Genomic DNA, 25,695 nt, shown 5'->3' on the forward strand with positions numbered 1-25,695 from the left:
GAGGAGCAGCGGCGGCGGCGAGGGGAGGCCGGGCGGGCGGCGGAGGTCGCGGCCCATGGAGGAGGCCTGGCTCGGGCGCCGGGCGGGCGGCCTGAGGGGGCGGCCGCGGGACAAAGAGAGCGACGGGCCGGGCGGGGCAGGCCCCATGGCGGCCGAGCTCTTCGAGGTAGGCCGGGGCGGCGTTGGGGGCCGCTCGGAGGGGGCCTGTCCTTGGGCGCAATGGGTGGGGGAGCACCCCCCAACTGCAGATGAGACAGCCCCTCTGGCGAGGCTTATTGTGAGGAGGGGGACTCCGCCCACGGGGTTGTTGCCCCCCCCCGACAAGCCCCTTCCCATCTTTCAGGCCCCACAGGCTTATTCCCCCTTCAAGGCAGGGCTGAAACTGAAAGACGGGGAAGGGGCTTGTCAGGGGGATAGGGTTGCCAGGTCCAGGTTGGGAAATCCCTGGAAATTTGGGGGGGGGGCGGTGGAACCTGGAAATAATAGTTTGGGGAGGAGAGGGGCTTCAGTGAGGTATACTGCCACGAAGACCACCCTCCAAAGCAGCCATTTTCTCCAGGGGAACTGATCTCTGTGGCCTGGAGATCGGTTGTAATTCCGGGAGATCTCCAGCCACCATCTGGAGGCTGGCAACCCTGCAGGGGGACAGTGATGTGGGAAGCATCCCCCATGATGGGGGTGGGTGGGGAGATTCCCAGTTCAAGTGGTAAGGAAGGATGGGGGGGCCGCTGCTGTTTAGGGAGGAAAAATGGAGAGTTGGGGGGGGGGGAAGCAAAAGCCCCCTTAAAGACGAATAGCCTTTATTTCTGTATGAGCTTTTGTGGGTTACGCACAACCGACTTATTCGGGTTTATGAAGATCAAACTGGGAATGTTTTATTTAAGGAGAGGGGAAGGGTATTGGGGGGGGGGCAAGCCAAAGAATGGGGACTGTTGTTGTCAGTGGGGCAGGTAGGGATAGGGTTGGGAGGGGGGCATGATGGGGATGGAGTGAAGTATGCATAGGGCAGGGTTGAATAGGAGTGGAGGGAGAAAGGATAGGGGCTTGCGTGGGGAAAGGGGGCTGCTCCCACCCTGGAGATCTCCCTTAATTGCAGCTGCTCTCTAGATTTACAGAGATCAGTTCCCCTGGAGAACACGGTCGCTTTGGAATGTGGCCTCTGGCATCTCATCCCATCTGATCACTTTACCTTTCCCAAATTTTACCCTCCCCAGGCTCCATTCCCAAATCTCCAGGAATTTCCCAGCCTAGATCAGTTCCCCTGGAGAACACGGTCGCTTTGGAATGTGGCCTCTGGCATCTCATCCCATCTGATCACTTTACCTTTCCCAAATTTTACCCTCCCCAGGCTCCATTCCCAAATCTCCAGGAATTTCCCAGCCTAGAGTTGGCAACCCTAGAATGGGGGTCCTGTAGGGCCAGGGATGGGTTTCTATGAGGAAGAAGGGTGGATAGGGCCCACTAGAAGAGGTGTGTTCTTGTGCCTTTAAACGTTGTTGTTTTTATTTATGTTTTTAAAGCTTGTCTAAAACATTTTCCTATCATTTTTCTGAAAGCTCCCGGCGTTTTTACAAAAAATAAAAATTGAAACAAGTGCAACTGCATCGGCTTGTGATGAGTTCATGACAAGCAGGAATTCAGCCGCTGAAGCCTTGCCTTTCTTTATTGATGGATAGAGAAAGAGCTGCCTGCTGAGTGATTGCCATGTTGCTAAAGGCCTTTTGCTAAAATGAGGGGGAAAGTAGCATTCCCTAATGTACTATTGGCATAGGGCAGAAGGAGGATAGAAATGAGGGGCAGTGGAAGATGGATTAGTGCCTTTGTCCTGAGGGCAGCGGTGGGGTGCTGGGTGGGCTAGATGCCCTCTTAGGATGAGACTACAACAGTATTGCTGTATGGCTAGTGTGAGGAAGTTAAGAATATTTATTGTCAAGATTTTCATAATTGGTGTTTTTCCTTGCTGCTCCTACAGGCTTATTTCTTGTTGGGGAGGGGGAGGGTGAGTTAAATGTTTTATAAATATGTACATGGCCTCTGAGCTAGGCCACCTTCCTCAGGTAATTGTCTTCCTCCTTCCAGCATTTAAGCCATCAAATGCTGTTGTGCTGTAGGTAAGAGCTGTATTCAGTAGCTTCCTAAGTCCTGGCCTGTGCAGCAGAATAAGGTGGTAGAGTGGGCTGCCATTTCATGAGCGCTAGATTCTTTTTTTAAAAAACCGTCTTGCATTAAAAACTCCTGCAAATAGAAAGCTAGTTCACACAAAACATTGGTTATCTTTGCATGCATTCCTGACGTTCTTTGCTTGCACAGAGAAATGTAAGTTATGGGTCTGATATAGCCAGGGCTTTTTTTCAGCGGGAACACAGTGGTACGGAGTTCCGGCACCTCTTGAAAATGGTCACATGGCCAGTGGCCCTGCCCCCTGATCTCCAGACAGAGGGGAGTTTAGATTGCCACTGGAGCGGCGCAGAGGGCAATCTGAACTCCCCTCTGTCTGGAGATCAGGGGGCGGGGCCACCAGCCATGTAACCATTTTCGCTGAAGGCGATTGAAACTTTTTAAAACTCCCCCCTTGTTCCAGCTGACCCAAAGTGATGTCATTGGCCCTGGGAGCGTGCGCGCACTTTGCGCACGCATGTGGTACCAGGGGCACCACCTCCTGCCAAGAGTTGCCCCCTGTGCTGGCAACCCATTGAGTTCCACCACCTCTTTCCCCAGAAAACAAGCCCTGGATATAGCTGTCATACTTGTCCCAAGTTTTTCACACTTAGTTGCATTATTATTATTGTCGTTGTGGGAGTACCTAAATGCCTGTACAAACTGGTATAGTAAGGTTGAGGAGAGTTTGGGAAGTGTTACTGGTAGAATTTTGAAATGGTGTCTCTGATAGGTGTGCGTGTGTGTGTGTGTGTGTGTGGTCTTTTATGGATAGCTCTGAAAAGCTGCTAAGTGGAAGGTTCCTTTTGATGCTTCCAGTATCACATTAAGCCTTGCCGCTAATTTTTATTATAATAAGCATACAGATTAAAAGGCATAGCAACTGCATGTCTGTATATTTTAGTGAGTACTTTTATTTTCTGCTTTTGGGGGGGGGCGTGGCAGGACATACAAAGCAGCTTACAGCGTGAATATGCATGTGCCTGTAGGTGTTTGTGGCTGTTGCCGTGTTTGTTTACACGTGTGCAGCACTCGAAGGAAACATCCTGAACAGGCATAGTAAGGGGACAGCAATAGGGTAGGGAAGGTGACATCTACCATGTGGCATTTCATCTGATCTGTCAGTCAGTTAGATTGATAGAAATGTATTATAACACTGAGGCACTGTCACGGGCTGGGCCAGCCCAAGCAGGGTGGTTCAAGTCCAAACCTTAAGGCCAAAGTCAAAGGGGAGTTCCAAGAGCAAAAGCCAAGTCAAACCGGTGGTCAGAGCACGAGATAAAGCGAGGAGTGAGTCCAGAGTCCAAGAGCGAGGTCAGGTACAGTCCAAGGTCAGTCACCGATAGTGTCAGGTCCAAAAGCAGGCACGGGCAAGGTTCACAGAACACAGAGTGGTTGCAGGCAGTAGACACGTTGCTTCCACGCCCAGCAGTTCCTCCAGACTGGCTCTTATAGCCAGGCGTGGTTTTCAGCCAGCTGCTGGGGCTCTATCCTGCCACTACTCATCGTCACTCTCCAGCAGCTGGCGTTGGCTCAAGAGGTGAGCACTGCGCCGTCTCTCCTGCAATTCCAGTTTCTGGCGCTGCCTGCGGCGTTCCTTGGGCGTGGGTGAACCTGGGGGGGTGGAGGCTCTTGGCTGCGCTGCACCTGTAGAAGTCCCTGGCTGAGCTTCCTCTGTAGTATTGGAGCTAGAGGGTGCTGGTGCCTCAGCTGCTGGCTGTAAGCTCTGACCAGCCAGCAGCTGTTGCTCCTGATTGCTGGCTTCTGCTGAATCAGGGCTAGGGCTGGCTACACAGGGCTCCTCTTCTCCTGAGGAGTCCTGGCTGGCTACACGAGGCTCCTCTCCTCCAGAGGAGACCTCACTCTCAGACTGGGCCATGACAGGCACACTCATTCTGGCCTAATATGAGCCCTTGGGTCAGGGTCAGAATTCATAAACTGTTATCTCTAGGAAGATCTGGGAAGAGAGAGCCATTTTGGTGTAGTGGTTAAGAGCGCGGGACTCTAATCTGGAGAGCCGGGTTTGATTCCCCACTCCTCCGCTTGAAGCCAGCTGGGTGACTTTGGGCTAGTCACAGCTCTCTGGAGCTCTCTCAGCCCCACCCACCTCACAGGGAGATTGTTGTGGGGATAATAATAACATACTTTGTAAACCGCTCTGAGTGGGCATTAAGTTGTCCTGAAGGGCGGTCTATAAATCGAACGTTATTATTATTCACACATATAGGGGTTGTGATCTTGAAGATGAACGTAGTCTGTCTTACTCTGAGTCATTGTGGTTATTCTGTGCTGGATTTGGCCAGTTGGGGCCAAATCACACATGGCATGGGAGATCCTGAATAGAATTTCTCGATGTTTTAATTTCCATTTAAAAGCGATATGCCGTTTGACTGCAGAAGCAGCATGCAGATGGAGCTTTTAACTCTCCCCGTTGGTGCTGTTTCCCTAATCTAAATTGCCCCATTCAAACTGTTGTTTGTCTTACCGAGTATCAAATCAGCACCCTTCTATGGCAGCTTTTAAGTGAAAATTGAAAGGTTGGTAGATGCAATTGCAAGCCTCCTATATAACATGTAGTTTGGTCCTAAGTGTACCGTTGGAATGGACAGCTTGTAACTTTGTCAAGTCATTTTTATGTTTTGCAGCAGGATTCTGGGATGTATTGTTCAGTGTGGCCCACGCATCTTCCTTTCTCTGTGGCTGCCACTTATGCAGAAGGCCCCATCAAGTAACAGGACAGCATGCAGTGCTGTTAGACTGTAGAAAGTAGGCAGGACATAAGGGGGCTCACTGTGGGGTATGCTGCTCGTGGAAGGCCAAAGACAATTGGTCTTCCATGGAAATAAGCTCCCCACCTCCGCAATAAACGATAGTTCAGGATGGTTAACCGCCACTGAACGTATTGTAAATTGTCTTGAGTTTCAGAGTGGCTCACGATCGCAGTGGGTCTTGGATAACCACGTCTGCTAGCGTTTGATGGGTAACTCACTCGTACAACGTGCATCATTTTGGCTCCCGCAGCAGGAAGACTGAGTTGCTTCTTTGAGTTTCTGCCCCCCGTCATGAATTGCACTGCAAAATTACACTGCAAAAATGCGGGGCAGAAACTCAGTGCCAGCTTCTTAAGTCTCTGCTGCAGGAGGGCGGCATGACACGGTTATACAGACAGATGAGAGCCTACACAGGTCCTCAGCTGATATGGGTCAGGATGTCCATTTTAATGTAGAGGAAACAGCGTATTCCCATCCTAAACAATATTTTTAAATGAGTGGGGCATTTCATCAGATCATGAATACACGAATGTCCAAAACAGTAAAAGTTAACAAACAGTACAGTCCTAAGGAGAGTTACTCCAGTCTAAGCCCGTTGACTTCAGTGAGCTTAGACTGGAGTAACTCTCCTTAGGATTGCACTGAAAGTGTGAGATCTTTGGTCATGGTTGCCAAATCACAGTTTGCATCCACAATAAACGAATAAAGCATATTGTTCAAGTGGCGTAACTTCAGGCAACTAAGTGCAACACTTTTTGCATCTTTCCCTCGCTCCTGTAAAAGAGGTGTGTGTGGTGGGAAGCGTGTCCAGCAGTCTCATTTCATTTTCTTTTCTTGATCTTCAGTAGAGATACCCTGTTACAAGCAAACTTGCAAAGAGAGTCCCAGTCGCGTGAGTTGAAGCATTGCACTTGGTCGGTAAACTGAACTAACTTGCGGTGCCACTTCGGCGCAACGTAGGCTTGCAGGAGCTTGTTTGTCTAGTCCGGTAATAGGTTTCAGGATGCTGCTTCTGTCAGAGATGTTAAAAATCTTTGGTGTTGAACACTATTGCGTTTGTCTTTGAATTGTGAAATAATGGCTGGCTACTCGTATACCCCATATGTTTCTTCAAACCTAGGTTTATACTTTAGTATTAAGTAACAGAAATAATACTTCTGCAAAGACTGTGTTTACTACTTCGGCAAATTAAAATTCATTTCTTCATGGGAGGTAAAATTTATTGCCTTTTAGGGATTCGTGGGATGCATTCCTGGTTAGTTTCACGGGTATGTGTGCATGTGGTCTAGCTGTATAGTTATATAGCGCCACCAGGGGCAGATGTTTTGCAAAAGGGGCACAGTCCTTGTCCGTAGGGCACTGGACTACAGGGATGTGGGCATGGTTGCCAGGGTGGATAAAAATCAATGATTTTTTTAAACGAATCAAAAAAATCAGATTTTTTAAATTTAAATCGGATTTTTTTTAATTTAAATCGGATTTTTTAAAATAAAATGCTTTTTGAGGAAAATATATTACCATCCAAAGGTTATTCCATCATGAAATAAAGATTAGTTTTTAATTATGTAGAATAAGGCTGTATATGTTTAATTTTTTTGGTAAATAAATTCCATTAATCCATTCACAATGTCATGCTCTTCCAGAGGTTTTTGTAAGATTATTGGGCAGTTTCTCTGCCTACAAGATATTATCACAGATGCTTGGTTTTGCAGTTCTCAAAACTGAATTTGTGTCAGCTCAGCAGAGATCACATGCCTCTTCTTCACAGCAAAAATGTTATAACATGAACAGAGTTGAGAAAAAGACCTTAATCCTATTGTTCTACAAACCTATGAAGACAGAATCAACCCCTCCAGTGCTAAGTTTCAAGAAGTTCAGTGAATAGAAACAATCTTTTTCTGATTGTTTGGAGTGGAATAGATCTGCACAAGAAGAAACTAAGTGTGAGGAGGGAGGGGCAAGCAGTACAAAATGAAAGTGAAACTTTTTGAGCACAATACTGCACAAATCCTTGGATCTTTTGTGTGTATGACCTGAGGTTTATCACATTCTTTCCTTGGAGGAAAAAACCTATAATGGCAGCAGGCCGTAAAAGAGACCCAGTTTGGGAATACTTTAATGAAGTTCCTTTACCTATCGGTAAGGCAGGCATCTACTTGCATATTAAAGTCATACCAGCAAGAATTAGTCTTTGTGTAGAAAACTATGATTTAAATCAAGCCTTAATGACTAGTGATTTAAATCGTGATTTAAATCGTGATTTAAATCAGTTTGATTTAAATCAAATCCACCCTGATGGTTGCCGATTTATAAATTAGCAGTGGAGGACGGGTAGCGGAGCGGTGGATACGTTGAGTCTCAGATGTGGTGGTGCTGGAGGGGGAACTGGGTTTTGAGCAGGGTCTTGAAGAAGGTTGGGCTGCTTGTAGACTCTAGAAACCCTTGGATGGCCACTGTCGGAAACAAGATGCTGATTTGGTCCAGCAGGGCTCATACGACCTTAGAAGATCTCTTGACAGATGGAAAGGAGGGAGCTTTTGAACGTATGAAGAATTCTTGTGCTGAGCCACTCTACCTGTCTAGCTAGCTACTGTTTACTTTGGCTGACGGGTTCTCTGTGGTCTCAGATTTTCGCACTTTTAACTCCAGCTGTGCTTCCTCCGTCCATGAAGAGTGACAAGAGACATGGAGACATGAGTGACAGGAAGCCCGCTGATCGGGAACTTAAGTGACCAGGAGCCTTCTCTGTGGTAGCCCCTTCACTGTGGAACGACCTGCCTGAGGAAGTCAGGAGAACCCCCCCCCCCACTCTCCTAGCTTTCCACAAACGCTGCAAAACTGAGTTCTTCAAAAAGGCTTTTGTATTGTAGGGAAGGAGTCTCAGATGCTTCAGCAGGGACCATAGACTTCACCACTGTGTTGCCTTATGTACTACTTGTTGTCTTAAATATGTGCTCCTATGAGCTACTTGTGCTTCATGCGGTCAAGTGTCATCTGACGAAGAGAACTTGATTCTCGAAAGCTTATGCTACAATAAAATTGGTTAGTCTTAAAGGTGCTACTGGACTCTCTTTGATTTTGCTACCACAGACTAACACGGCTAACTCCTCTGCATCTAGAATTGCTTATGTTCTGTTTCGGCATTTCTTCGACTCGTGTATTGGATCCTTGCTAACGCTGTGTCTTTGTAAACTTGTGTTTATTTACCCCGTGGCATTGTTTATGGAATTGTCCTTGATATTGACTGGGTTAATCTCACACTGTGTAATCCGCCTTGAGTCTCAGAGAGAAAGGGGGACTATAAATGACATAAATAAATACACTTAATGAGCCTTGCCTTGCCTAGTTTTGCTTCTCGAGGAGTTGGATGGGAAGGATCCTGTTTATATGTGATCCTCACATTGGAGCGAGAGTCCTGTGAAGACCTGATAGAGCTTTGAACTGAGTGACAGGCCCCTAATATGAAACAATTTGAGAACTGCTTGTTTATGCAGGCCGGTTTTGCAGACTTTGAACGAGATGCACATCGTTTTCCAAATGCCTAATTTTTAGATGAAGTATATCAGTGTGAAAGTGCCAGTAGGCCCCATTATTTATGCCGTGAAAAGCATTTGCTACAGAAAAAGCTGTTAACCGCTTTCTTGATGATAGACATTTTTCACATCCTGCTGTGGCTTGCTGTTAAAGGGTCTTTTTCTTGTCTGGTTAGGAGCCTTTTGTGGCCGATGAGTACATTGAACGCCTGGCATGGCGGACTCCCGGTGGAGGTTCCCGAGGTGGCGTGGAAGCTTTTGATCCCAAAAGGTAAAATACCGCCACATAATCCACCAGTACAATGAACAGATTTAAACTGTCTTTAATAAAAAGCAAGAAATGTTCAAATCAAAGCAATTTCCCCATGTGCTGCAGCTGAGAAAACATTGGGTCTCTATGACTCCCACCCCAAATCAAGCTAGTTTTCAAAAAGCTTCTTGGGGGTGGAAGGAAAAAGTGTAATTTAGAAATCAACAAGGCGACTGGAGACAGAAGAAAAGAACTTTTCCTCAGGAAGTTGAAACTGGAGAAGCAGTTATGGAGCTCAACTATCTGACCATTTTCGAACACAAGAGTAACATTAAGTCTTTGGTGAAGAGTCACTCACTGCATAATCTCTTGCAAGGTGCTAGTTTAGTCTTCTATTCAGCATTTCTAGGTGAGGGGTGTAGAAGACTGGCAGTGCAATCTTAAGGAGAGTTACTCCATTCTAAGCCCATTGAAATCAATGGGCTTAGACTGGAGTAACTCTGCTTAGGATTTCACTGTGAACGTTGCTGTTTTAATAATGTGAAGAATTAGTGCACAAAAGTCTTCTAACCGGTTTTAATAAGATGGCCAGTAATCACCTGGCTGGCTTATTTTCCCATTGCCTCTTGATGGTGAGTTCTTCAGGTGACTGGAAAAGATTTAGATATGGGGTTTAAATCTAGTTGATCACCATCATGGGCAGAGGTCTTTCCCAGTTCTCCTGAGATTCTTTAACTGAATCTGGCTCCTTCATGGAGAGATCTACATGCCGCCTGCCCAGTTTACGTTACTTGCTCAGCTCCACATATGTGTCCAGGTTTGCTTTAGTGGTCTCATTGTGTATTACACAGAGAGCCTGCATTTTATGGGACAAACTCCCCTGTGTTTTGTGGCTTGATAATAAAATGGAATGGTCCGCTGTGCTAATTTGGGATTGTATATGTGATGTAAAATTAACACGATGAGTTAGATGAACAACTGTATCTTGAAGGAAAGTAGCAAGTATCTTAAGTAAAATGCTGGCGAGCTATAGAATCCAGCATTTTCTGATTCACAAGTCTTAGATATTTGTGCCGACGCAGATTGTTCAGCACAAACTTTGTCACATCCCTGTGACTCTCACAGAGTGTTACATTCTGCAATATCACATTGAGGTCGTAATTTGTGCATCCCATAATTAGCATTGACATGCTGGCCCGGTAAACCTTTTCTTGAGACCAAAATGCGCAGTCTCTTCAGTGATTCTAATCAGTCAATTCTAACAGGTGAGCTTGTCGGTCATAGAGGGTAAATACACAAAACAACCATTTGAGAAAAGAGTATGTGTATGTGGGGCCGGGAAGATTGAAACAAGGGGACACGTACTTTTTGAGCGTGAGCTTTATTGAAATATTAGAGCAACCTTCATAACTCCAATCTGCAATCAGTTCCCGGGAAGAAATGATACGATTTTATCTAGATAAACTTTTAGCCGACAAGGATCAAGAAATTACTTTAAAGGTGACAAAATTTGTTGTGCGGGCCATACAGATCAGGAAGTATTTTACAGGGGGAAATATTTATATATTTTATAACTTTAGGGATTTAAGTATTTAACAATTTGGTTTTAGGGAACTCAGGTCTTAAGGTTTTAAACATTTAAGAATCCGAACTCTGGAATTTTATTGGACAGCTCTGTAAATAATATGACTTACCTTGATTGTAGGTTGTATGTTATTACTTTTGGTCTCTGACCGTAATAAATATACTGAGAGATAAGCGACAAAATGAATGGTTAGTAAAAAGAAGATCTTGAAAAAACAACAACTGGTGAGCTTGTTTTCCCCATCCTTAGTTCAGAATGTAATGATGTTGCATACACTTGGCATACTACAACCTGCTCTTATCAAACTTCTCCCCCCCCCCACCGCCTCCATCAGATTACAGGAAGAGTTTGTAAATCATATTCAAGAGCTGAAGTTGCTGGATGAGAGAATCCAGAGAAGAGTGGAAAAACTGGAGCAGCAAGTCCAGAGAGAAGCAAAGGAATTTGCCAAGAAAGTGCAAGAGCTTCAGAAAAGCAACCAGGTATGCCCTAAGGACATGATCCATGCTCATGCACCACTCCTAGGCATTCCAGTGGGGTCTGTGCTGGAGATCTGTTTGGATTGTGTCCAAAGCTTCTATTTCCATACTAAGTAAGCGTGCTATTGAGGTCATCTTTTTTTTTTTTAATTAGTAGTAGAGGAACACACCGACGGTTGCTTAGCAACCACTATTTGCTTCCCACACATCTAACAGCAGTAAAATTCAAGAACAGCCCTCTACTCTTTATTGTTAGCCTCAGTAAGAATGCTCTGGTGGGGGTTACACTGATAGTAGAATCAACTTACCTATAACCGTATGGCTCTGCCTGAGCCTGTCTGCCAAAAGAGCTTTATCAGGGGCTCTTCCCTGGGCCTTCAGGTTGGTAGCTGCTAGCGAGAAGGCCTTTGATACTTAACTCTTTCCTACGCAGATTCATCTGTCAACTGCATAATCATCTTCAGGTGCCAGAGGAAATCCATCTGATACACTTTTACTCATATATAGGAGGGGGTTGGACCCTGTGGATGTTTTCTCCCGTTGTAAGTAGCCTTCCCCTATGCAAGAGGCTCTTCCACCGGCAAAAGAACCCTTGCATCTGGGGAAGGTGAGCCCCCCACGTTTTTAGCTTTCCGCAAACAATGCAAAACCGAATTATTCAAAAAGGCTTTTTACTCAGATGGGAGGGAGAGGGATGCTTCGCCAAAGAGTTAAGGACCATAGACTTCACCACTATGCTGCTTTATGTGCTATCTGTTTTAAATATGTGCTTCATGTGGTCTAATGTCAACCCTAGAATCGCTTATGTTCTGCTTCAGCATTTCTTCAACTCTGTATTGGATCCTTCCTAATGCTGTGTGTTTGTAAACGTGTGTTCATTTACCCTACGGCATTGTTTATGGAAATGTCCTGGAAATTGACTGTACTAATCTCACACTGTGCAATCCGCCTTGAGGTTCAGTGAGAAAGGCGGACTATAAATGACATAAGTAATAATAATTAGTGGAATGTACCTGATGGCACCAACTCAGGCAAACTTCTTTACTAACTTCTGTAGTTTTACTGTTGGTTTTATTCTATTTTTTTTAATAATTGGATGTTGTATTGTTTTCAGACCTGATTGTAAGCCTCTCAGAGTGCTTTTTAAGAAGAAAAGGGGTATACATGTCTCTTACAATAAATAAAATAATTTACCAGTATGAAGAAAGAAAGGGAAATGAGCAACACAGTTTGTCTGAGGATCTATATAAATACCTTTATACATATAAAACTTAGCTAGATTTGCTGGTTACATGGAAGTCTACAGAGCTACACATTTGCATTGCCAGGGGTAAATGACATGACTAAGGTACAAAAAATTTGCTTGTATATAACACAGGTTTCATTTTAAGCTGAATCCTATCACATATATTCTGTATATATAACTCAGTTATTAGAACCACTTTGCCTTAGCACTGATGCTGGTATGCAGGGACTGTGCCAGATCTGTTTTAAGATGCATGCAGTAGAAAAGAACAGGAGTCCAGTTGCACCTCTAAGACTAACAAAATTAGTGGTAGGGTATGAGCTTTTGTGAGTCACAGCTAGAGATGGGCACGATCCAAAAAATTTTAACGATCCAGCGGATTGTGGATCGGCTCCCGATCCCGTCGGGATCCTGACGATCCCGAATTAACAATCCGTGCCGATCATCTCCCGTTCCCGAGCTGTGGATCGTGGAGGCCAAAGCGGGGCACGCTGGTATTATGTGGGAAGGTGGGTGGTGCCAGCGGCCTCTGGGCCTGGCAGGCATGGGGAGGCGGCGACGAGCCGCCTCCCCTCAGGTCCCATTCAGCAACACAGGAGGTCTGTGTTTGGCCGTCAGACCTGCCTATCAAGGTTTGCAGGGATGATATTGGAGTGCCCGTGGCTACAGAACACCCCCTTCCCCCTCCCTCCCCTTGGTGTCTTCTCCCAACTTGTGATTGCTTTGCTGCTCCGTGGTTGGAGCAGCAAAGCAAGCCTGCTGATCAAGGAAAGCTGGGCTTCCATTCAGGTTTCCAGGGCGACAGAAGGAGGGCAAACAGAGCTCAGGCATTCCCCTGGCTCCGTTGCCAGGGGAATAGATTGCTGGCGCCTGAGTGTCTGGATCCCCGATCCGAGCCTGATCGCCCCGATCCAGGCCTTTCCCGATCGTTGGATCGTTGGCCTTGGCCAATCACGATCCGCCATTATCGTGGGTTTTTTTTTATCGTAATGCGGATTGTGCCCAGCTCTAGTCACAGCTCACTTCTTCGGCTACTGCTCCAGAGAGACTAACATAGCTACCCATCTTGATCTCTCAAGATGCGTGCAGTGCACTTGATACCAGTACAGCTGGAATGGTTCGTGCAAACTGATGTCCTGGCCTTTCACCAGCTTGCTTTGGATTTCTGTGAGCTCATGCAAATTAACTGGCAAATGGCTGGATATTGAATCTTCCTTGTACCGACTTCTGAGCATTTTGTTCTTTTGATTGGTGAATAGCTTGGCTTTTCTTATTTACAGAAGACACACGCATTATTGCCTTCTCTGTCTGCTCCCAGGTTGCCTTCCAACACTTCCAAGAACTAGATGAGCACGTCAGCTATGTGGCCACTAAAGTCTGTCACCTTGGCGACCTGCTGGAAGGGGTAAACACGCCACGGCAGCGCCTTGTGGAGGCTCACAAACTGATGAAATACTTTAATGAGTTTCTCGATGGAGAGCTGAAGTCTGACGTTTTCACCAACCCTGAAAAGGTAAGACCTGTCAGCAGGATTGGAAGAGATTGTGTGGCATAAGCCGAGTTGCCCTAATTACAGCCCTCTGCTGTAAGTTTTCCACGCTCTGGGCTCCCCAAGTGAGCGATTTGCTCAAGTCCCATTGTTCCCAAATGCAAATTAACTTTATTTGCCAGCAAATTCAGCCATTCTCAGTGTGGTGAGGCTGTCATATTTTTTTCCCCATTTTGCAAAATCATAAGCGATTTTAGAAGAATGCTGAGAGAGTAACTTTTTAAAGAATACCTCGGAAATCTTGCATGTGTCTTTCTTCTGAATTCTTTGCCCTAATTCTTCTCCCTTATATCTCCTCTGAGAGTCTTGAGAAGGCTGTTTTTGATTGGACGGAGTAGTGTGATCAGAATATGCATTTAGGTGCTGAGGAACGATTACTTTCCTTTTTCCCTCGGGCAAACAACAAGGACTAAGGCACTCTTTTTAAAAGAAACCCTGCAGAGATGGGAGCGTTTCTATCTCTTTGTAATGACTATGGCTCTACAATTTTAACAAAAGTTACTACCTTCAAAGCCCCAGAACCCTGAATCAGTTTTGCTAATCTCAGATCCTGAGCGTATTGGAACGTTGTATGACATAATCTGGGAAAACTGCCTTCCTATTGGGTAGATAATGTTGCACTTCCTCTACTGGTCATACCATTAGAGTATGTGGAAGAGGAGGTATCTTGAAGGAACATTGTGGCTCCTGTGACGTGACCTGAATAGATCTCCCTGGGACACAAACAATGTAGAAGTCCTAAGACGCAGATGATGTAGCCAGAATAACTTGTTGAATTATGTGTATTTGCACAAACGGAAAGCTTGGATTGCCTTGGCTCAACATTGGGATGCAAGTAATATACATGGTCCCAGTTTTCTCTTTTAAAAAAATACAGAGAGGTAATTTCAAGGAAGAAGAAAGGGAAAGTTTACTAATTCACTGTAGCTTTGTAACTCACTTTATACAATAGTCAGCGGATTGAACATCCTGCTACAATGGAGCAAAACAATTATTTTCATTTATGCTTTGCTTGGCATTCTGATTGATTATAACTAATTTCTTCTTTCCTTCAAGCCAATTTTTGCTTTTCTTTCTGACTTTTTACACAAATGTAGTTAGTCACCTTGCTCATGACTGCCGTATCTTAATTAGTTATGCTTTAATACCTTTTGGTTGCAAGCCGGGAGCCGGTTGCTCAGTGACTGGTTTGGCTGCGTCTGAGCAAATAGGATGTGCCTCATTCTCACGGTTCCATTGTTTTCTGACACGATCAGGGCTCATTTCGAGGGGGAACGTGCTGGAACGCAGTTCTGGCAGTTCCCCAAAGAGGTCACATGTCAGGTGGCCCCGCCCACCTGACTCTCAGCCCTTTTGGGCCCATTTCCGCCGGGATTGGGGCCCAAATGGCCTGGATCGGGCCTCTGGCAGGTGGTGGATCACTCTCCCGCTCAGCAGTGGCCCGATCCTGACCATTTTGGGCCCCTTTTCAGCCATTTTCAGCCTCTTTTTGCCATTTTGGGCCCAATTTCAGCCCTGAATGGCCAGAATTGGGTCCAAAACAGCCAGGATAGGTGATGTCAGGGGGTGTGGCACATGCAAATCAGTTATGCTAATGACACACTTCTGGTGATGTCAAGGGGCATGGCATATGCTAATGAGTTATGCTAATGAGTTCCTCCAGCTCTTTTTCTATGAAATGACCCCTGCACACGATTATTTTACTTCATTTATACCCCCGCCTTTCTCCCCAACGGGGACTCCTCTCCTCTCCTCCATTTTATCCTCTCAACAACCCTGTGAGGTAGATTAGGCTGAGAGTAGTTAGGTGGGTGGCTGTATTGGTCTTTCGTGGCACAGCAAGATTTTAATCCAGTGGCACCTTAGAGACTGACAAGATTTTCAGTGTGCAAGCTTTTGAGAGTCTGGCCGAGAGTGTGCGACGGGCCCAAAGTCACCCAGGAAGCTTTCATGGCAGAACGGGCATTTGAACCCAGATCTCCCGGAATCTCGTCCAACGCTAACCACTACACTACACTGGCTCTTTATCAGATTACATTTTAGGGTTTTCTTTTTAGACCCATTTTGATTAACTTGAAAAACTACTTTAAAGGAGGGATGTGTGTGGAAATTGACGTTGTGATGTCGCAAGCAGCCAGCCAGTCCTGTACACACCTATCTTGTACAGGTAACTAGTCCAATCTCAGCCCTGCAGGGAAGGAGATCTTTCTGAGCTAGCCAGGGTGAGCTCTGGTCCACAGCCGCGTGACTGTTCTAATGAGGAATGTCTGCGTGCACCCTGAGTAACTAGGGTTGCCAACTCCGGATTGTGAAATTCCTGGAGGCCAACAAGATTTTCACAGTGCAAGCTTTTGAAAGTCAGGTTGAGAATCTGTCATTGGCCCAAAGTCACCCAGCAAGCTTACAAGGCAGAGGGGAGATCTGAACCTGAGATTCTCAGTCCGACATCCTAACTATTACACTACATCGTTGGCTTTCTCTGAGCAGCTGCACCCTACAACCCTTCAGCTGTTGACTTCGATTTTAAAGGATATAGTAAAAATTTTTTAAAAATGAGATTTTTGAATTGAGGTTTACTGCTTCGGTGTCTCTGTGGGCCTTCTGTGTCTGCTCACAAACCCAAACTTCTTTGCAGACGCCAAAGCAAATACATTCTAGGTTATTCTAACACACTTCCCATATCAAGGAAGCAGAGGAAATCTGGTTCTGTCATTTGCTTTGAGGATGAGACGTTGTTTGGTCTCAGTTTCTGAAGAAAGAGGAAGGTTTGCTTCTTTTTTTGGACATGATTTTGAAGCCCAGAGATACAAGGAAGGCTCTGTCAGTGGGGTATCCAGCTGTGATGCTTCCATGTAGGATCAGCTTAGTGCTTTGCTAATCACTCAGGAAGCATAGAGCAATCCGTAGGTCCTTACTCTCTTCTCTTCCATTCAGACCCCTTTGGATTTTATCTCCAAAAATCAAGAAGCGAGCAGCCACCAAGGAAAAACACCAGTAGGTACCCCTAGGCACCACATTGAGGAATACTGATCTGTGGTTTGCCACAAATCTGCAAGTCTTCCCTAAACTTTTTATCTCTTCACAACGGCCCTGTGAGATAGGTTAAGCTGAGAGAGAGAGTGTGTGACTGGCCCAATCAGTGAGTTGCTGTGGCAACAAATCGTGGTTTGGTTTGTTACCAATTGTGCTCGTATCTCCTGCTTTTTCTATATCATTTTGCTTCGAGCAATTCCTGTAAAAACGCAGATAAACTATAGAAGAAGAGGGGAGTTAGAGGAGAGCCTTTCCCTCCACACACATTTCTCTGGATTTTTCTTCTACACAACGAATCTAGATATCATTTGTTGCCAAGTTTCCAAATGCTCCTCCCCGTCAAGACAATTGTACCATTATGCATCCAAGATAGTTTTTGTCCGTATGCTCCTCTGTACTATCAATAAGGATTCAACAGATCCCTATCTAAATCTGATTTTTGTTTTTGCTTACCAGAAATCCATAGTTGTTCCTGTAATAACCTTTGTTAACTTTAGAAAAATAAGACGTCAATAGTGAACCAGTTCTTTCTGGATTTTGAAGTGAATTGTTTGTTTTCCTTATCCTGTTCTTCTCTAAATGAACGAAAACGTAACATCTTAGTTTTTTTTAATAACCTGATATCGTTCTAAATTCTTCTATCACTACGGTTTCTTATTAGTGACATTTCTGGTTGAATAGAAATGATAGCAATATTGTCAGCACTTTTAAATCATTCCTGTCTATCTTCTTAACCTTTGATCTTTTAGAATGGTTTCTTATCCTAACGGCAGGGGATTCCAAATTTAAATTAAACAAGCAAGTGTTGAATGAGGGGTGGCCCTATCTGGTATCACAGGTCAATTGAATTTCAGAGTTAAGTCAGTATTCACAACTCACATGAAGGAGAGCTGCTGTAGCACCGTGGTTAAGTGGTTCAGCTGTGAATCAGCAGTCTACTGGTTCGAATCCCACTACTGCCATGAGCTCAGTAGGTGGCCTTGGGTAAGCCACTCCTCTCAGTCCCAGCTTCCCAGCTGTATTGTGGGGATAATAATAAAACTAAATTGTTCACCGCTCTGGGTGAGGCACTAATCTGTCTAGAAGAGTGGTATATAAGCGTTGTTGTTGTTATTGTTATTATTATTATTGTTATTATCAGGTGGTGTTTTTATCCAGTTGGTAAATATTGTTCCATAGAAAGAAACTTTTAATGCTTGAAAAAAGGTACTCCCACTCCATGTAATCAAACGCTTTTTCTGCCTTAACAAATGTGATATATTTATAATAGGTTTTTTACCTTTTTTATGTAACATTTTGCAAACAATGCAAAACTGAATTATTCAGAAGGGCTTTTTTACTCATATAGGAGGGCTGTACTGTAAGGAAGTGGTCTCAGAGGGATGCATCAGTAGAATGCAGGGACCATAGTAAAATTTTATGTGCTACCGTTTGCTATCTGTTGCTTTATGTATGATCCTACTGGGCAGTTCTAGGTTGTTTTATGTTGTTTAATGTATCATTCTTAGAATTGCTTATGCTCTGTGGCAGCATTTCTCCAACTCTGTTAGATTTCTACTGGTTTTAAATCCTTGCAAATTTACATTTATAGACCCTATGACATTGTTTATTGAAATGTCCTTGAGACTGACTGTGCTAACTCGCCACTGTGTAATCCGCCTTGCGTCTCAGTGAGAAAGCCGAACTATAAATAACGTAAAAGCAATAAATAAAAATAAAATAAATACATCTTCCCAGCCATGAGGGGTGAATTCAATTTCCTGCAGCACTTCACAGATTCTCTACCCCCTTTGGACTTGCGCTTGGCAGAATCGTATCACCCTCCTTCATTATTTGTGGGGTTACATTCTCTTTTTCATTTTTGTTCAGTTTATGTGTTTGTAATTTAGTAGTTCTTTTTTAAAAAAACCTGTAAATAATTGGTCTCTGTCAGCACCGTTCTGTGTATGTCTACTCAGAAAAGTTCCATTATGTTCAGTGGGGCTTACTCCCCGTTAAGTGAACATAGGATTTCAGTCTGTTTTGTGTATCGCTTTTAATTCAAGCATTTTTGCTGCTAGTGATTCTTGTTAGGGTTTTTTTTGTCAAGCTTTTAAAAATCATGTTACTATCCTGCATTTACAAAGGGTGCTTTCACAAATGCCTTACTAGTCCCTCATATAATAGAAGTCAATTTATGGCACTAGAATTTTCCTAAATCATTCTATTAATGCTTCTTCATATTTTGTCAAGTTATCTTTCTCTAATGTGCCATTTTTGCATTTCTTATGTGAAAGAAACTACTTGAAATAGGGTTATGATTAGGTTTACCAGGCCTCCTGCTATGGTGGGAGCCCTCCTGTTGATATCTGCTGTTACTGTGAGAAAATAAAAATGTACACCACCTCTGGGTACAACCCAAAAGTGAAAATGGGTAGCTCCAGGAATAATGAGAAACTCTATGGTAAACTCTATGGTGGAGTCTATGGTAAATTTTATGGTTTACCATAGAGTTTACCATAAACTCGATGGTTTTACCATAGAGTTTCCAGTGATTCCTGGAGCTATCCACTGTCACTTCCAGGTTGTGCCCAGAATGTAGAGATGTTGCTAATTCCGCCAATGTCACACCCCATGTCCTTGCCCTCTCAACCCTATAATGGAAAATGATTCATGACGACAAAAGAAAATATTTTTAGTGTTTATCTTATCTTGTGTTGTGATATAAGTCATTTTCTGTTGTTTTTTTCTGGAGACAGGTAAGTAGAAGTGGTTAAAATAAAACCAAACACATTATGTTGTTTTGCTCCCTTCAGGAGATCTGTATGTTGCTGCCTCCCTTAGTGAGCCCAAATGATTTTCACAGACTTTCCTCAGATTACAGCACTTCCCTCCTTCTCCCTCTTTCCCCAGAACGGCCCTGATCAGAGTTCACTGGGGGTACAGCTCCCGTTCAATCCCAGCATGCTTCATTCACCCATCCAACCTCCCTCCTTCTTTCTTCATAGGCCTGCATTTTTAACTGCAGTAAACATACATTCCACATTAATTAGATGAAATAAAACACAAAAACTGTTTACATTGCAAAACTTGACATATTTCATCCAGGTTTAAATGCTTCCTAGTAACACTTAGGGAGTTTCTATTAATTCTTCTAAATTTCTCAAGAAGTATTCTTGTCGTAATTTTTTTTGCTTTTTCATCCTATCAGTTCTGTTTCAAAACTCCCTGCAAAAATTATTTCTCCTTCAGTTATTTCCAGCACTTTGTGAAAGGAGTTCTTATAAAATACCCCCTGGTTAGCATTAAAAGCAGATACATTACCAAAGAGTTATTTCGTTAATTTATTCATATAGTCTCCTGCTAAGAGGATAAATTTTCCTGAAGAGTTTCTTTTATTTCCTCAATCTCATAATTCACATCCTTAATGTGTATTGTTCCCCTTTTGTCTTAAAATCATCGCATACTGGATAGGCTTCATCAAGCTTCTAGTTTATTAACAGATGTTCAGACCTCACATATGTGAGTCTCCTGCAACAATATTAAGGTCCTCTTTTTGTTTGTATCAGTGTTAAAATTATCCTCTTAACCAGATTATTTCAGCCTTTTACATTCAGAGATACGATTTTCATTTCTTTTCAGAACCAATTTTTCTTGAAAATTGCATGGTCAATAAAACTCTGTAACATACAACTGTGAGCTCTGTTCTTTTAGACCCAGCCCGTTTCTCAACAGATTTCTTTCTCCTAATCTCTTCACATTCTTACAGTGCAATCCTAAAGAGAGTTACTCCAGTCTAAACCCATTGATTTCAATGGGCTTAGACTGGTGTAACTCTTCTTCGGATGCACTGTTAATCTCTTGTTTGATATATGTTCCTTTCCAGAACAAGTTCCTTGTTTGTTTTCCTCCTTATTTAGCTCTGTGTCTTAATCCTTCTTTTTCCATGTCTTTGCTGATTTAATCTTAGATTACATAATCAGACATTTTTTTCCCTTCCTCGATATTGTAAAATGTTGTGCATTTAGAATACAGTTCTGATGTGGCCCACATAAACATGGAGAATCCCAGCGGGGCTGAGCAGATCTCTGTCCTCTTCCCTCCTTCCACCTGCACATATTTATTAAAAACATTTCCATCCCACCCTACCAACCAAAAAGTACCAGTTACAGGATGGGATACAAAAAAAAACCCCAAGCCACGACATTAAAACATGACCCAAAAAATCCTTCAGTTTCTCTGTTGACCAACATTATAATAATAATAACAATAACATTCAATTTATATACTGCCCTTCAGGGTGACTTAACACCCACGGTTTACAAAGTATGCCATTATTATCCCCACAACAAAACACCCTGTGAGGTGGGTGGGGCTGAGAGAGCTCCAGAGAATTGTGACTCGCCCAAGGTCACCCAGCTGGTTTCAAGTGGAGGAGTGGGGAATCGAACCCGGTTCTCCAGATTAGAGTCCCACGCTCTTAACCACTATACCAAACTGGCTTATAAAAGCAACCAGCCTCAGTAAATCAAGATGGGGAGCTGTGTTAGTCTGTTTGTAGCGGTAGAAAAGAGCAAGAGTCCAGTAGCACCTATAAGACTAATAAAATTTGTGGTAGGGTGTGAGCTTTTGTGAGCCACAGCTCACTTCTTCAGATACAGCTAGGATGTGAGTCCATCTGTCCTTATATCTTGGAGAGCGGAGTGATTACAGAAGCTGACTGATAATAGCCGGTGAATGACAAAGGCAGGCGTGATTGGATATGGTGGGGGCATCACATGGGAGGGAAGTCCGGAGTCGTGGCACTGCTGTGGAGGAAGCCCCCTATGTTGTAGCCACCTGCTGTAGTTTGGACAGTGGGGGCATGCAGAGAAGGACCTTCATGGGTGGCCTCTGTGCCAGGGACGGCTTGTGTGGGAAGAGGCAGTTTTTGAGATACTGTAGTTGTGGAACATTTTGGGCTCTAAAGATAACAACCAGCACTTCATATTGGGCTCAGAGGTTTATTGGGGGCCAGTGTAGTTGGAAGCAAACGAAAGTGAATGCTTCCAGCCCCTTCTAGCAGCTGGCAGGTGCATTTTGATCAGTTGCAGTTTCCAAATGCTCTTCGCCGTGTGTAAAACATTCTGATTTGTTTAATATGTTTATATCCTTTCTCTCCTCCAAGCTGCTCAGGGTTGCATTCACTGGTCTCGTATCCTCTCTTTTATCCTGACAGCAGTCCTGTGTAGGAAGCACGGCTCAGCAATAATGACTGGCCCAAAGTCAGTCCATCAGAGCTTTCTGGCAGAGCAGGGATTTGAAGGTGGATTTCCCAGATCTGGTCCGACCCTAACCACTACACTGTGGTGGCTCTCAACTATAGCTAGAGCCTCCTGCCTAGCTCAGATTGAATTAAGATGGCTAAAGGCATCCACCCCCAAGCCGCAAACCCGGGTTTTCCAAGGGAATTGTGTCCCCTTCAACACATGCCAGCCACATACTGGGGTGGTAGAGAGAACGAAGTTTATATGTGTGCCCTATGTCCTTCTGTCTACCTAGTGCAGTTTACTTATACTTGGAGCAAGTCTTTTAACTAGTGGATCGGACTTGCTGAGTTGCATCTTCTTTGGGGGATGAATCTTCAAGGGCAGAACAGGGATCTTTGCACCTCTGTTATTTTTGCGTCTCTGTCATTTTTCAAGCCTTTCCTTGTTAGAGATCGACAGTGATTTTCATCAGTTCTCATTGGGTACTCTTGGGTCTCTTACCCAAACAAATATCCAAATACTCCTGTATACTTCAGAGGGTTTTGATTGCCTCCTTAGTAGTTTGGAAAATCTAATTCTAGCAGTTTTGCAAATCCCCTGGAAGTCTACTTGCATGGGTAACCAAACCTGTTCAGCCATCCTTGCACACAAAAATGCAAATGTGAAATGACATAACATGTCACCTGTCAGGTTAGCTTGTCTCATTCTCCACCACAGCCTAGAATTTTGCAAAAGCTCTTAAATGTATTCATTATCTGCGTCTGACGAAGAGAGCTGATTTTCTCGAAAGCTTGTGCTACAATAAAGTTGGTTAGTCTTAAAGGTGCTACTGGACTCTTTTTGATTTTGCTACTACAGACTAACACAGCTAACTCCTCTGCATTCATTATCTTTGTGGCTAAAATTTTTGTTGGGGGTTGGTTTAAGATTTCCTTCATACGGGGTAAAGGCCAGCTATTTAGCCTTAAAAAAAATAGAGCCATGGCAGAGGAATCACCTTATAATTTATTTTGTTTATTTCTTCTTCCTGAAGAATATAAAGATTTGTAAAATTATAAAGATTCCAATAGCACCTTTAAGACTAACCAACTTTATTGTAGCATAAGCTTTCGAGAACTTCAGCTCTCTTCGTCAGATGCATCTGACGAAGAGAGCTGTGGTTCTCGAAAGCTTATGCTACAATGAAATTGGTTAGTCTTAAAGGTGCTACTGGACTCTTTACTATTTTGCAACTGGAGACTAACATGGCTAACTCCTCTGGATCTATAAAGCTTTGTGTTAAATTTGCAGATGTGACATTGGTAGAAACCATTTTAGAGGAAAATATAGTGGTATCCTTGAACCTTTTCCAGTTGACATCAAGCCACATGAACACACATGCATGAAGTGGCCTTATATTGGATCAGGCCACCAAGGTCAATATTGTTTAGCTGGACAGTCAGTCAGTCTCTCATAGAGCCTCAGCTTGAGGTCTTACACATCACCTACTATCTGATCGTTTAATTGGAGAGGCTGGGTATTGAACTTGGGACCTTCTGCATGCCAAGTGGGTGCTTTTCCACCGAGTCATCGTGATCCCTCCCCTAAAGTCATTACGCTCCATTCACCCCTTCTTGGCAGTGCAGCAGTGAGGCAGCAACTGCAGTAAGAGGCTGTGCCTGAGATGTAAGGAGTTCCATTTATTTATTTACTTACGCCCTGCCTTTGTCCCAGTGAGGACCCAAAGCGGCTCATGCCATATTCCTCCGAGTGGCAACTTCTCACAACAATAACAACAACAACATTTGATTTATATACCGTCCTTCAGGACAACTTAATGCCCACTCAGAGTGGTTTACAAAGTATGTCATTATTATCCCCACAACAAAACACCCTGTGAGGTGAGTGGGGCTGAGAGAGCTCTGGAAGAGCCGTGACTGACCCAAGGTCACCCAGCTGGCTTCAAGCGGAGGAGTGAGGAATAAATCCTGGCTCTCCAGATTAGAGTCCTGCTGCTCTTAACCACTACATCAAACTGGCTCTTGCGTAACCCTCAGGAAGGGAAAGGTCCTTATGATGAGTTGAGGAGTGAGAAAATACTTGCTTATCCATTGTTAAATGTACCCAGCATTGAGTTAGGCTGAATGCGTGTAAGTGTTGGGGTGGATGAAGTGTTGGAAGCCAGTGATCAAACTTTCGTTGACCAGCACACAGATCCCCTAGGTGTTTTATTCCGTGTTGGACCAGGAATCAAACCCCATTCATTGCTGAGAACCAGTTTGGTGAAGTGTGTAAGAGCGACAGGACTCTTATTTGGAGAACTGGGTTTGATTCCCCACTCCTCCGCTTGAAGCCAGCTGGGGGACCTTGGGTCAGTCACAGCTCTCTCAGAGCTCTCTCAGCCCCACCCACCTCACAGGGTGATAGTTGTGGGGATAATAATAACACACTTCGTAAACCACTCTGTGTAGGTGTTAAGATGCAGGACAGACACAAGGAAAGCATTTCTTCACACAGTGCATAGTTAAATTGTGGAACTCTCCGCCACAGGATGTGCTCTCGTGGGAAGGCATTAAAGGGAGAATGGACAAATTCACATAGAACAGGGCTAGCCGTGGCTTCTAGTCATGATGGATATCTGCCCTCTCCAATACCAGAGGGCAGTATGCCTCTTTATATCAGTTGCTGAGGATGCCGTTGCCGCCCCCCTCCTTGCGAGCTATCTGGAGGCAGCTGATTGGCCACTGTGTGTGAATGCTGGACTGGGTGGGCCTTTGGTCTGATCCAGCATGGCTCTTCTTATATTAACAGCCCTGTGGGCATTTGTCTCATATGCGAGGAGCGTCCTGGACATCCATTCCTACGGGCAGAAGCTGAGATTTGATGACCCATTTTCCAGGTGTTATTTGGAAACAAACGGACACGGGGCTCAGTTGAGGCACCAAGACCAATCACAGTTCGTGAAGCTGAGCTGCGGCTTGGTGTGATGCCTGGTTTGGCAAATGATGGTTAGGGCTGTTGCTGTGCCTCCAGATGCGTATCCTCAGTGGAAACGTGGATGCTGAGCAGATAAATACTGGAAGTAGACAAGGAGTTCCAAACTGTGGGTGGCCTGCTGTGTATTTTGGAAGCTCCTAACCATTCGGGGAGTACGACGTTATAGTTTGACATGATGTCTGAACTGAAGCAGTGATGTTGAGGTCTCTGGCAGGGCATCGTCATGCCAAGCTGGTGTACAGCTTGTAGCTTGAATGTGATACTGTAAGTTGGCGGGGTCTCAAGTTACCTGCGCGTAACGTTCCACCATGAATTGAACGTTACAGTCTCTTTGCTGTAGTCACAATCCACGCAAAAGACACACGTGTTCCTGCTCTGTATTGGATTTCTGCATGTTTTCAAAAATCTGCAAATTTGCATTTCGTATACCCTGTTGCATTGTTTTACTGAACGTCCCTGCTGTTGATTGTACGGACTTAACACTGTGTAAGTGAGAAAGGCAGGATGTAAATAATGTAAATAAAAATAAAATAGATAAATGAAGCTGGGGTGTGCGAGATGCGGTAACTGTTCTGATGCAGAAGTATTGTAAATACTTCTAACTCATGCTCATTGCTTTATCTACCAACCCAGCAAGCCTTGTGCCTTTCTAAGGAAGAGAAATTAAACTCATTCTGTTTGTAGTGGAACAATGGTGTTGGTGTGACTCACTCTGGAGTGAAGGGAAGTAGTAGAAAGGGTGAAATCAAAAAGAGTCCAGTAGCACCTTTAAGACTAACCAACTTTATTGTAGCATAAGCTTTCGAGAATCACAGTTCTCTTCGTCAGATGCATGGAGGGCAAGAAGAAACTGGTCAGATATATAGGTGGGGAGGGGAGGGAGGAGTA

At 44.2% G+C, this 25,695-nt stretch overlaps 1 protein-coding gene across 1 annotated transcript in view; it reads left to right on the top strand.

The window, feature by feature from the left end:
* The first annotated feature begins 5 nt into the window (after positions 1-5).
* Positions 6-25,695, top strand: part of EXOC5 (exocyst complex component 5) — a 47,231-nt gene continuing 21,541 nt past the window's right edge. The window contains exons 1-4 of the mRNA XM_054972931.1: positions 6-166; positions 8,638-8,732; positions 10,631-10,778; positions 13,340-13,534. Of these exons, the coding sequence (XP_054828906.1) occupies positions 56-166; positions 8,638-8,732; positions 10,631-10,778; positions 13,340-13,534 (549 nt within the window). The 5' untranslated portion in view covers positions 6-55. The remainder of the gene's footprint in view (positions 167-8,637; positions 8,733-10,630; positions 10,779-13,339; positions 13,535-25,695) is intronic.

The sequence above is a fragment of the Eublepharis macularius genome, chromosome 2 (genome assembly GCF_028583425.1).
Source record: "Eublepharis macularius isolate TG4126 chromosome 2, MPM_Emac_v1.0, whole genome shotgun sequence".
NCBI classification, from domain to species: Eukaryota; Metazoa; Chordata; class Lepidosauria; order Squamata; family Eublepharidae; genus Eublepharis; species Eublepharis macularius.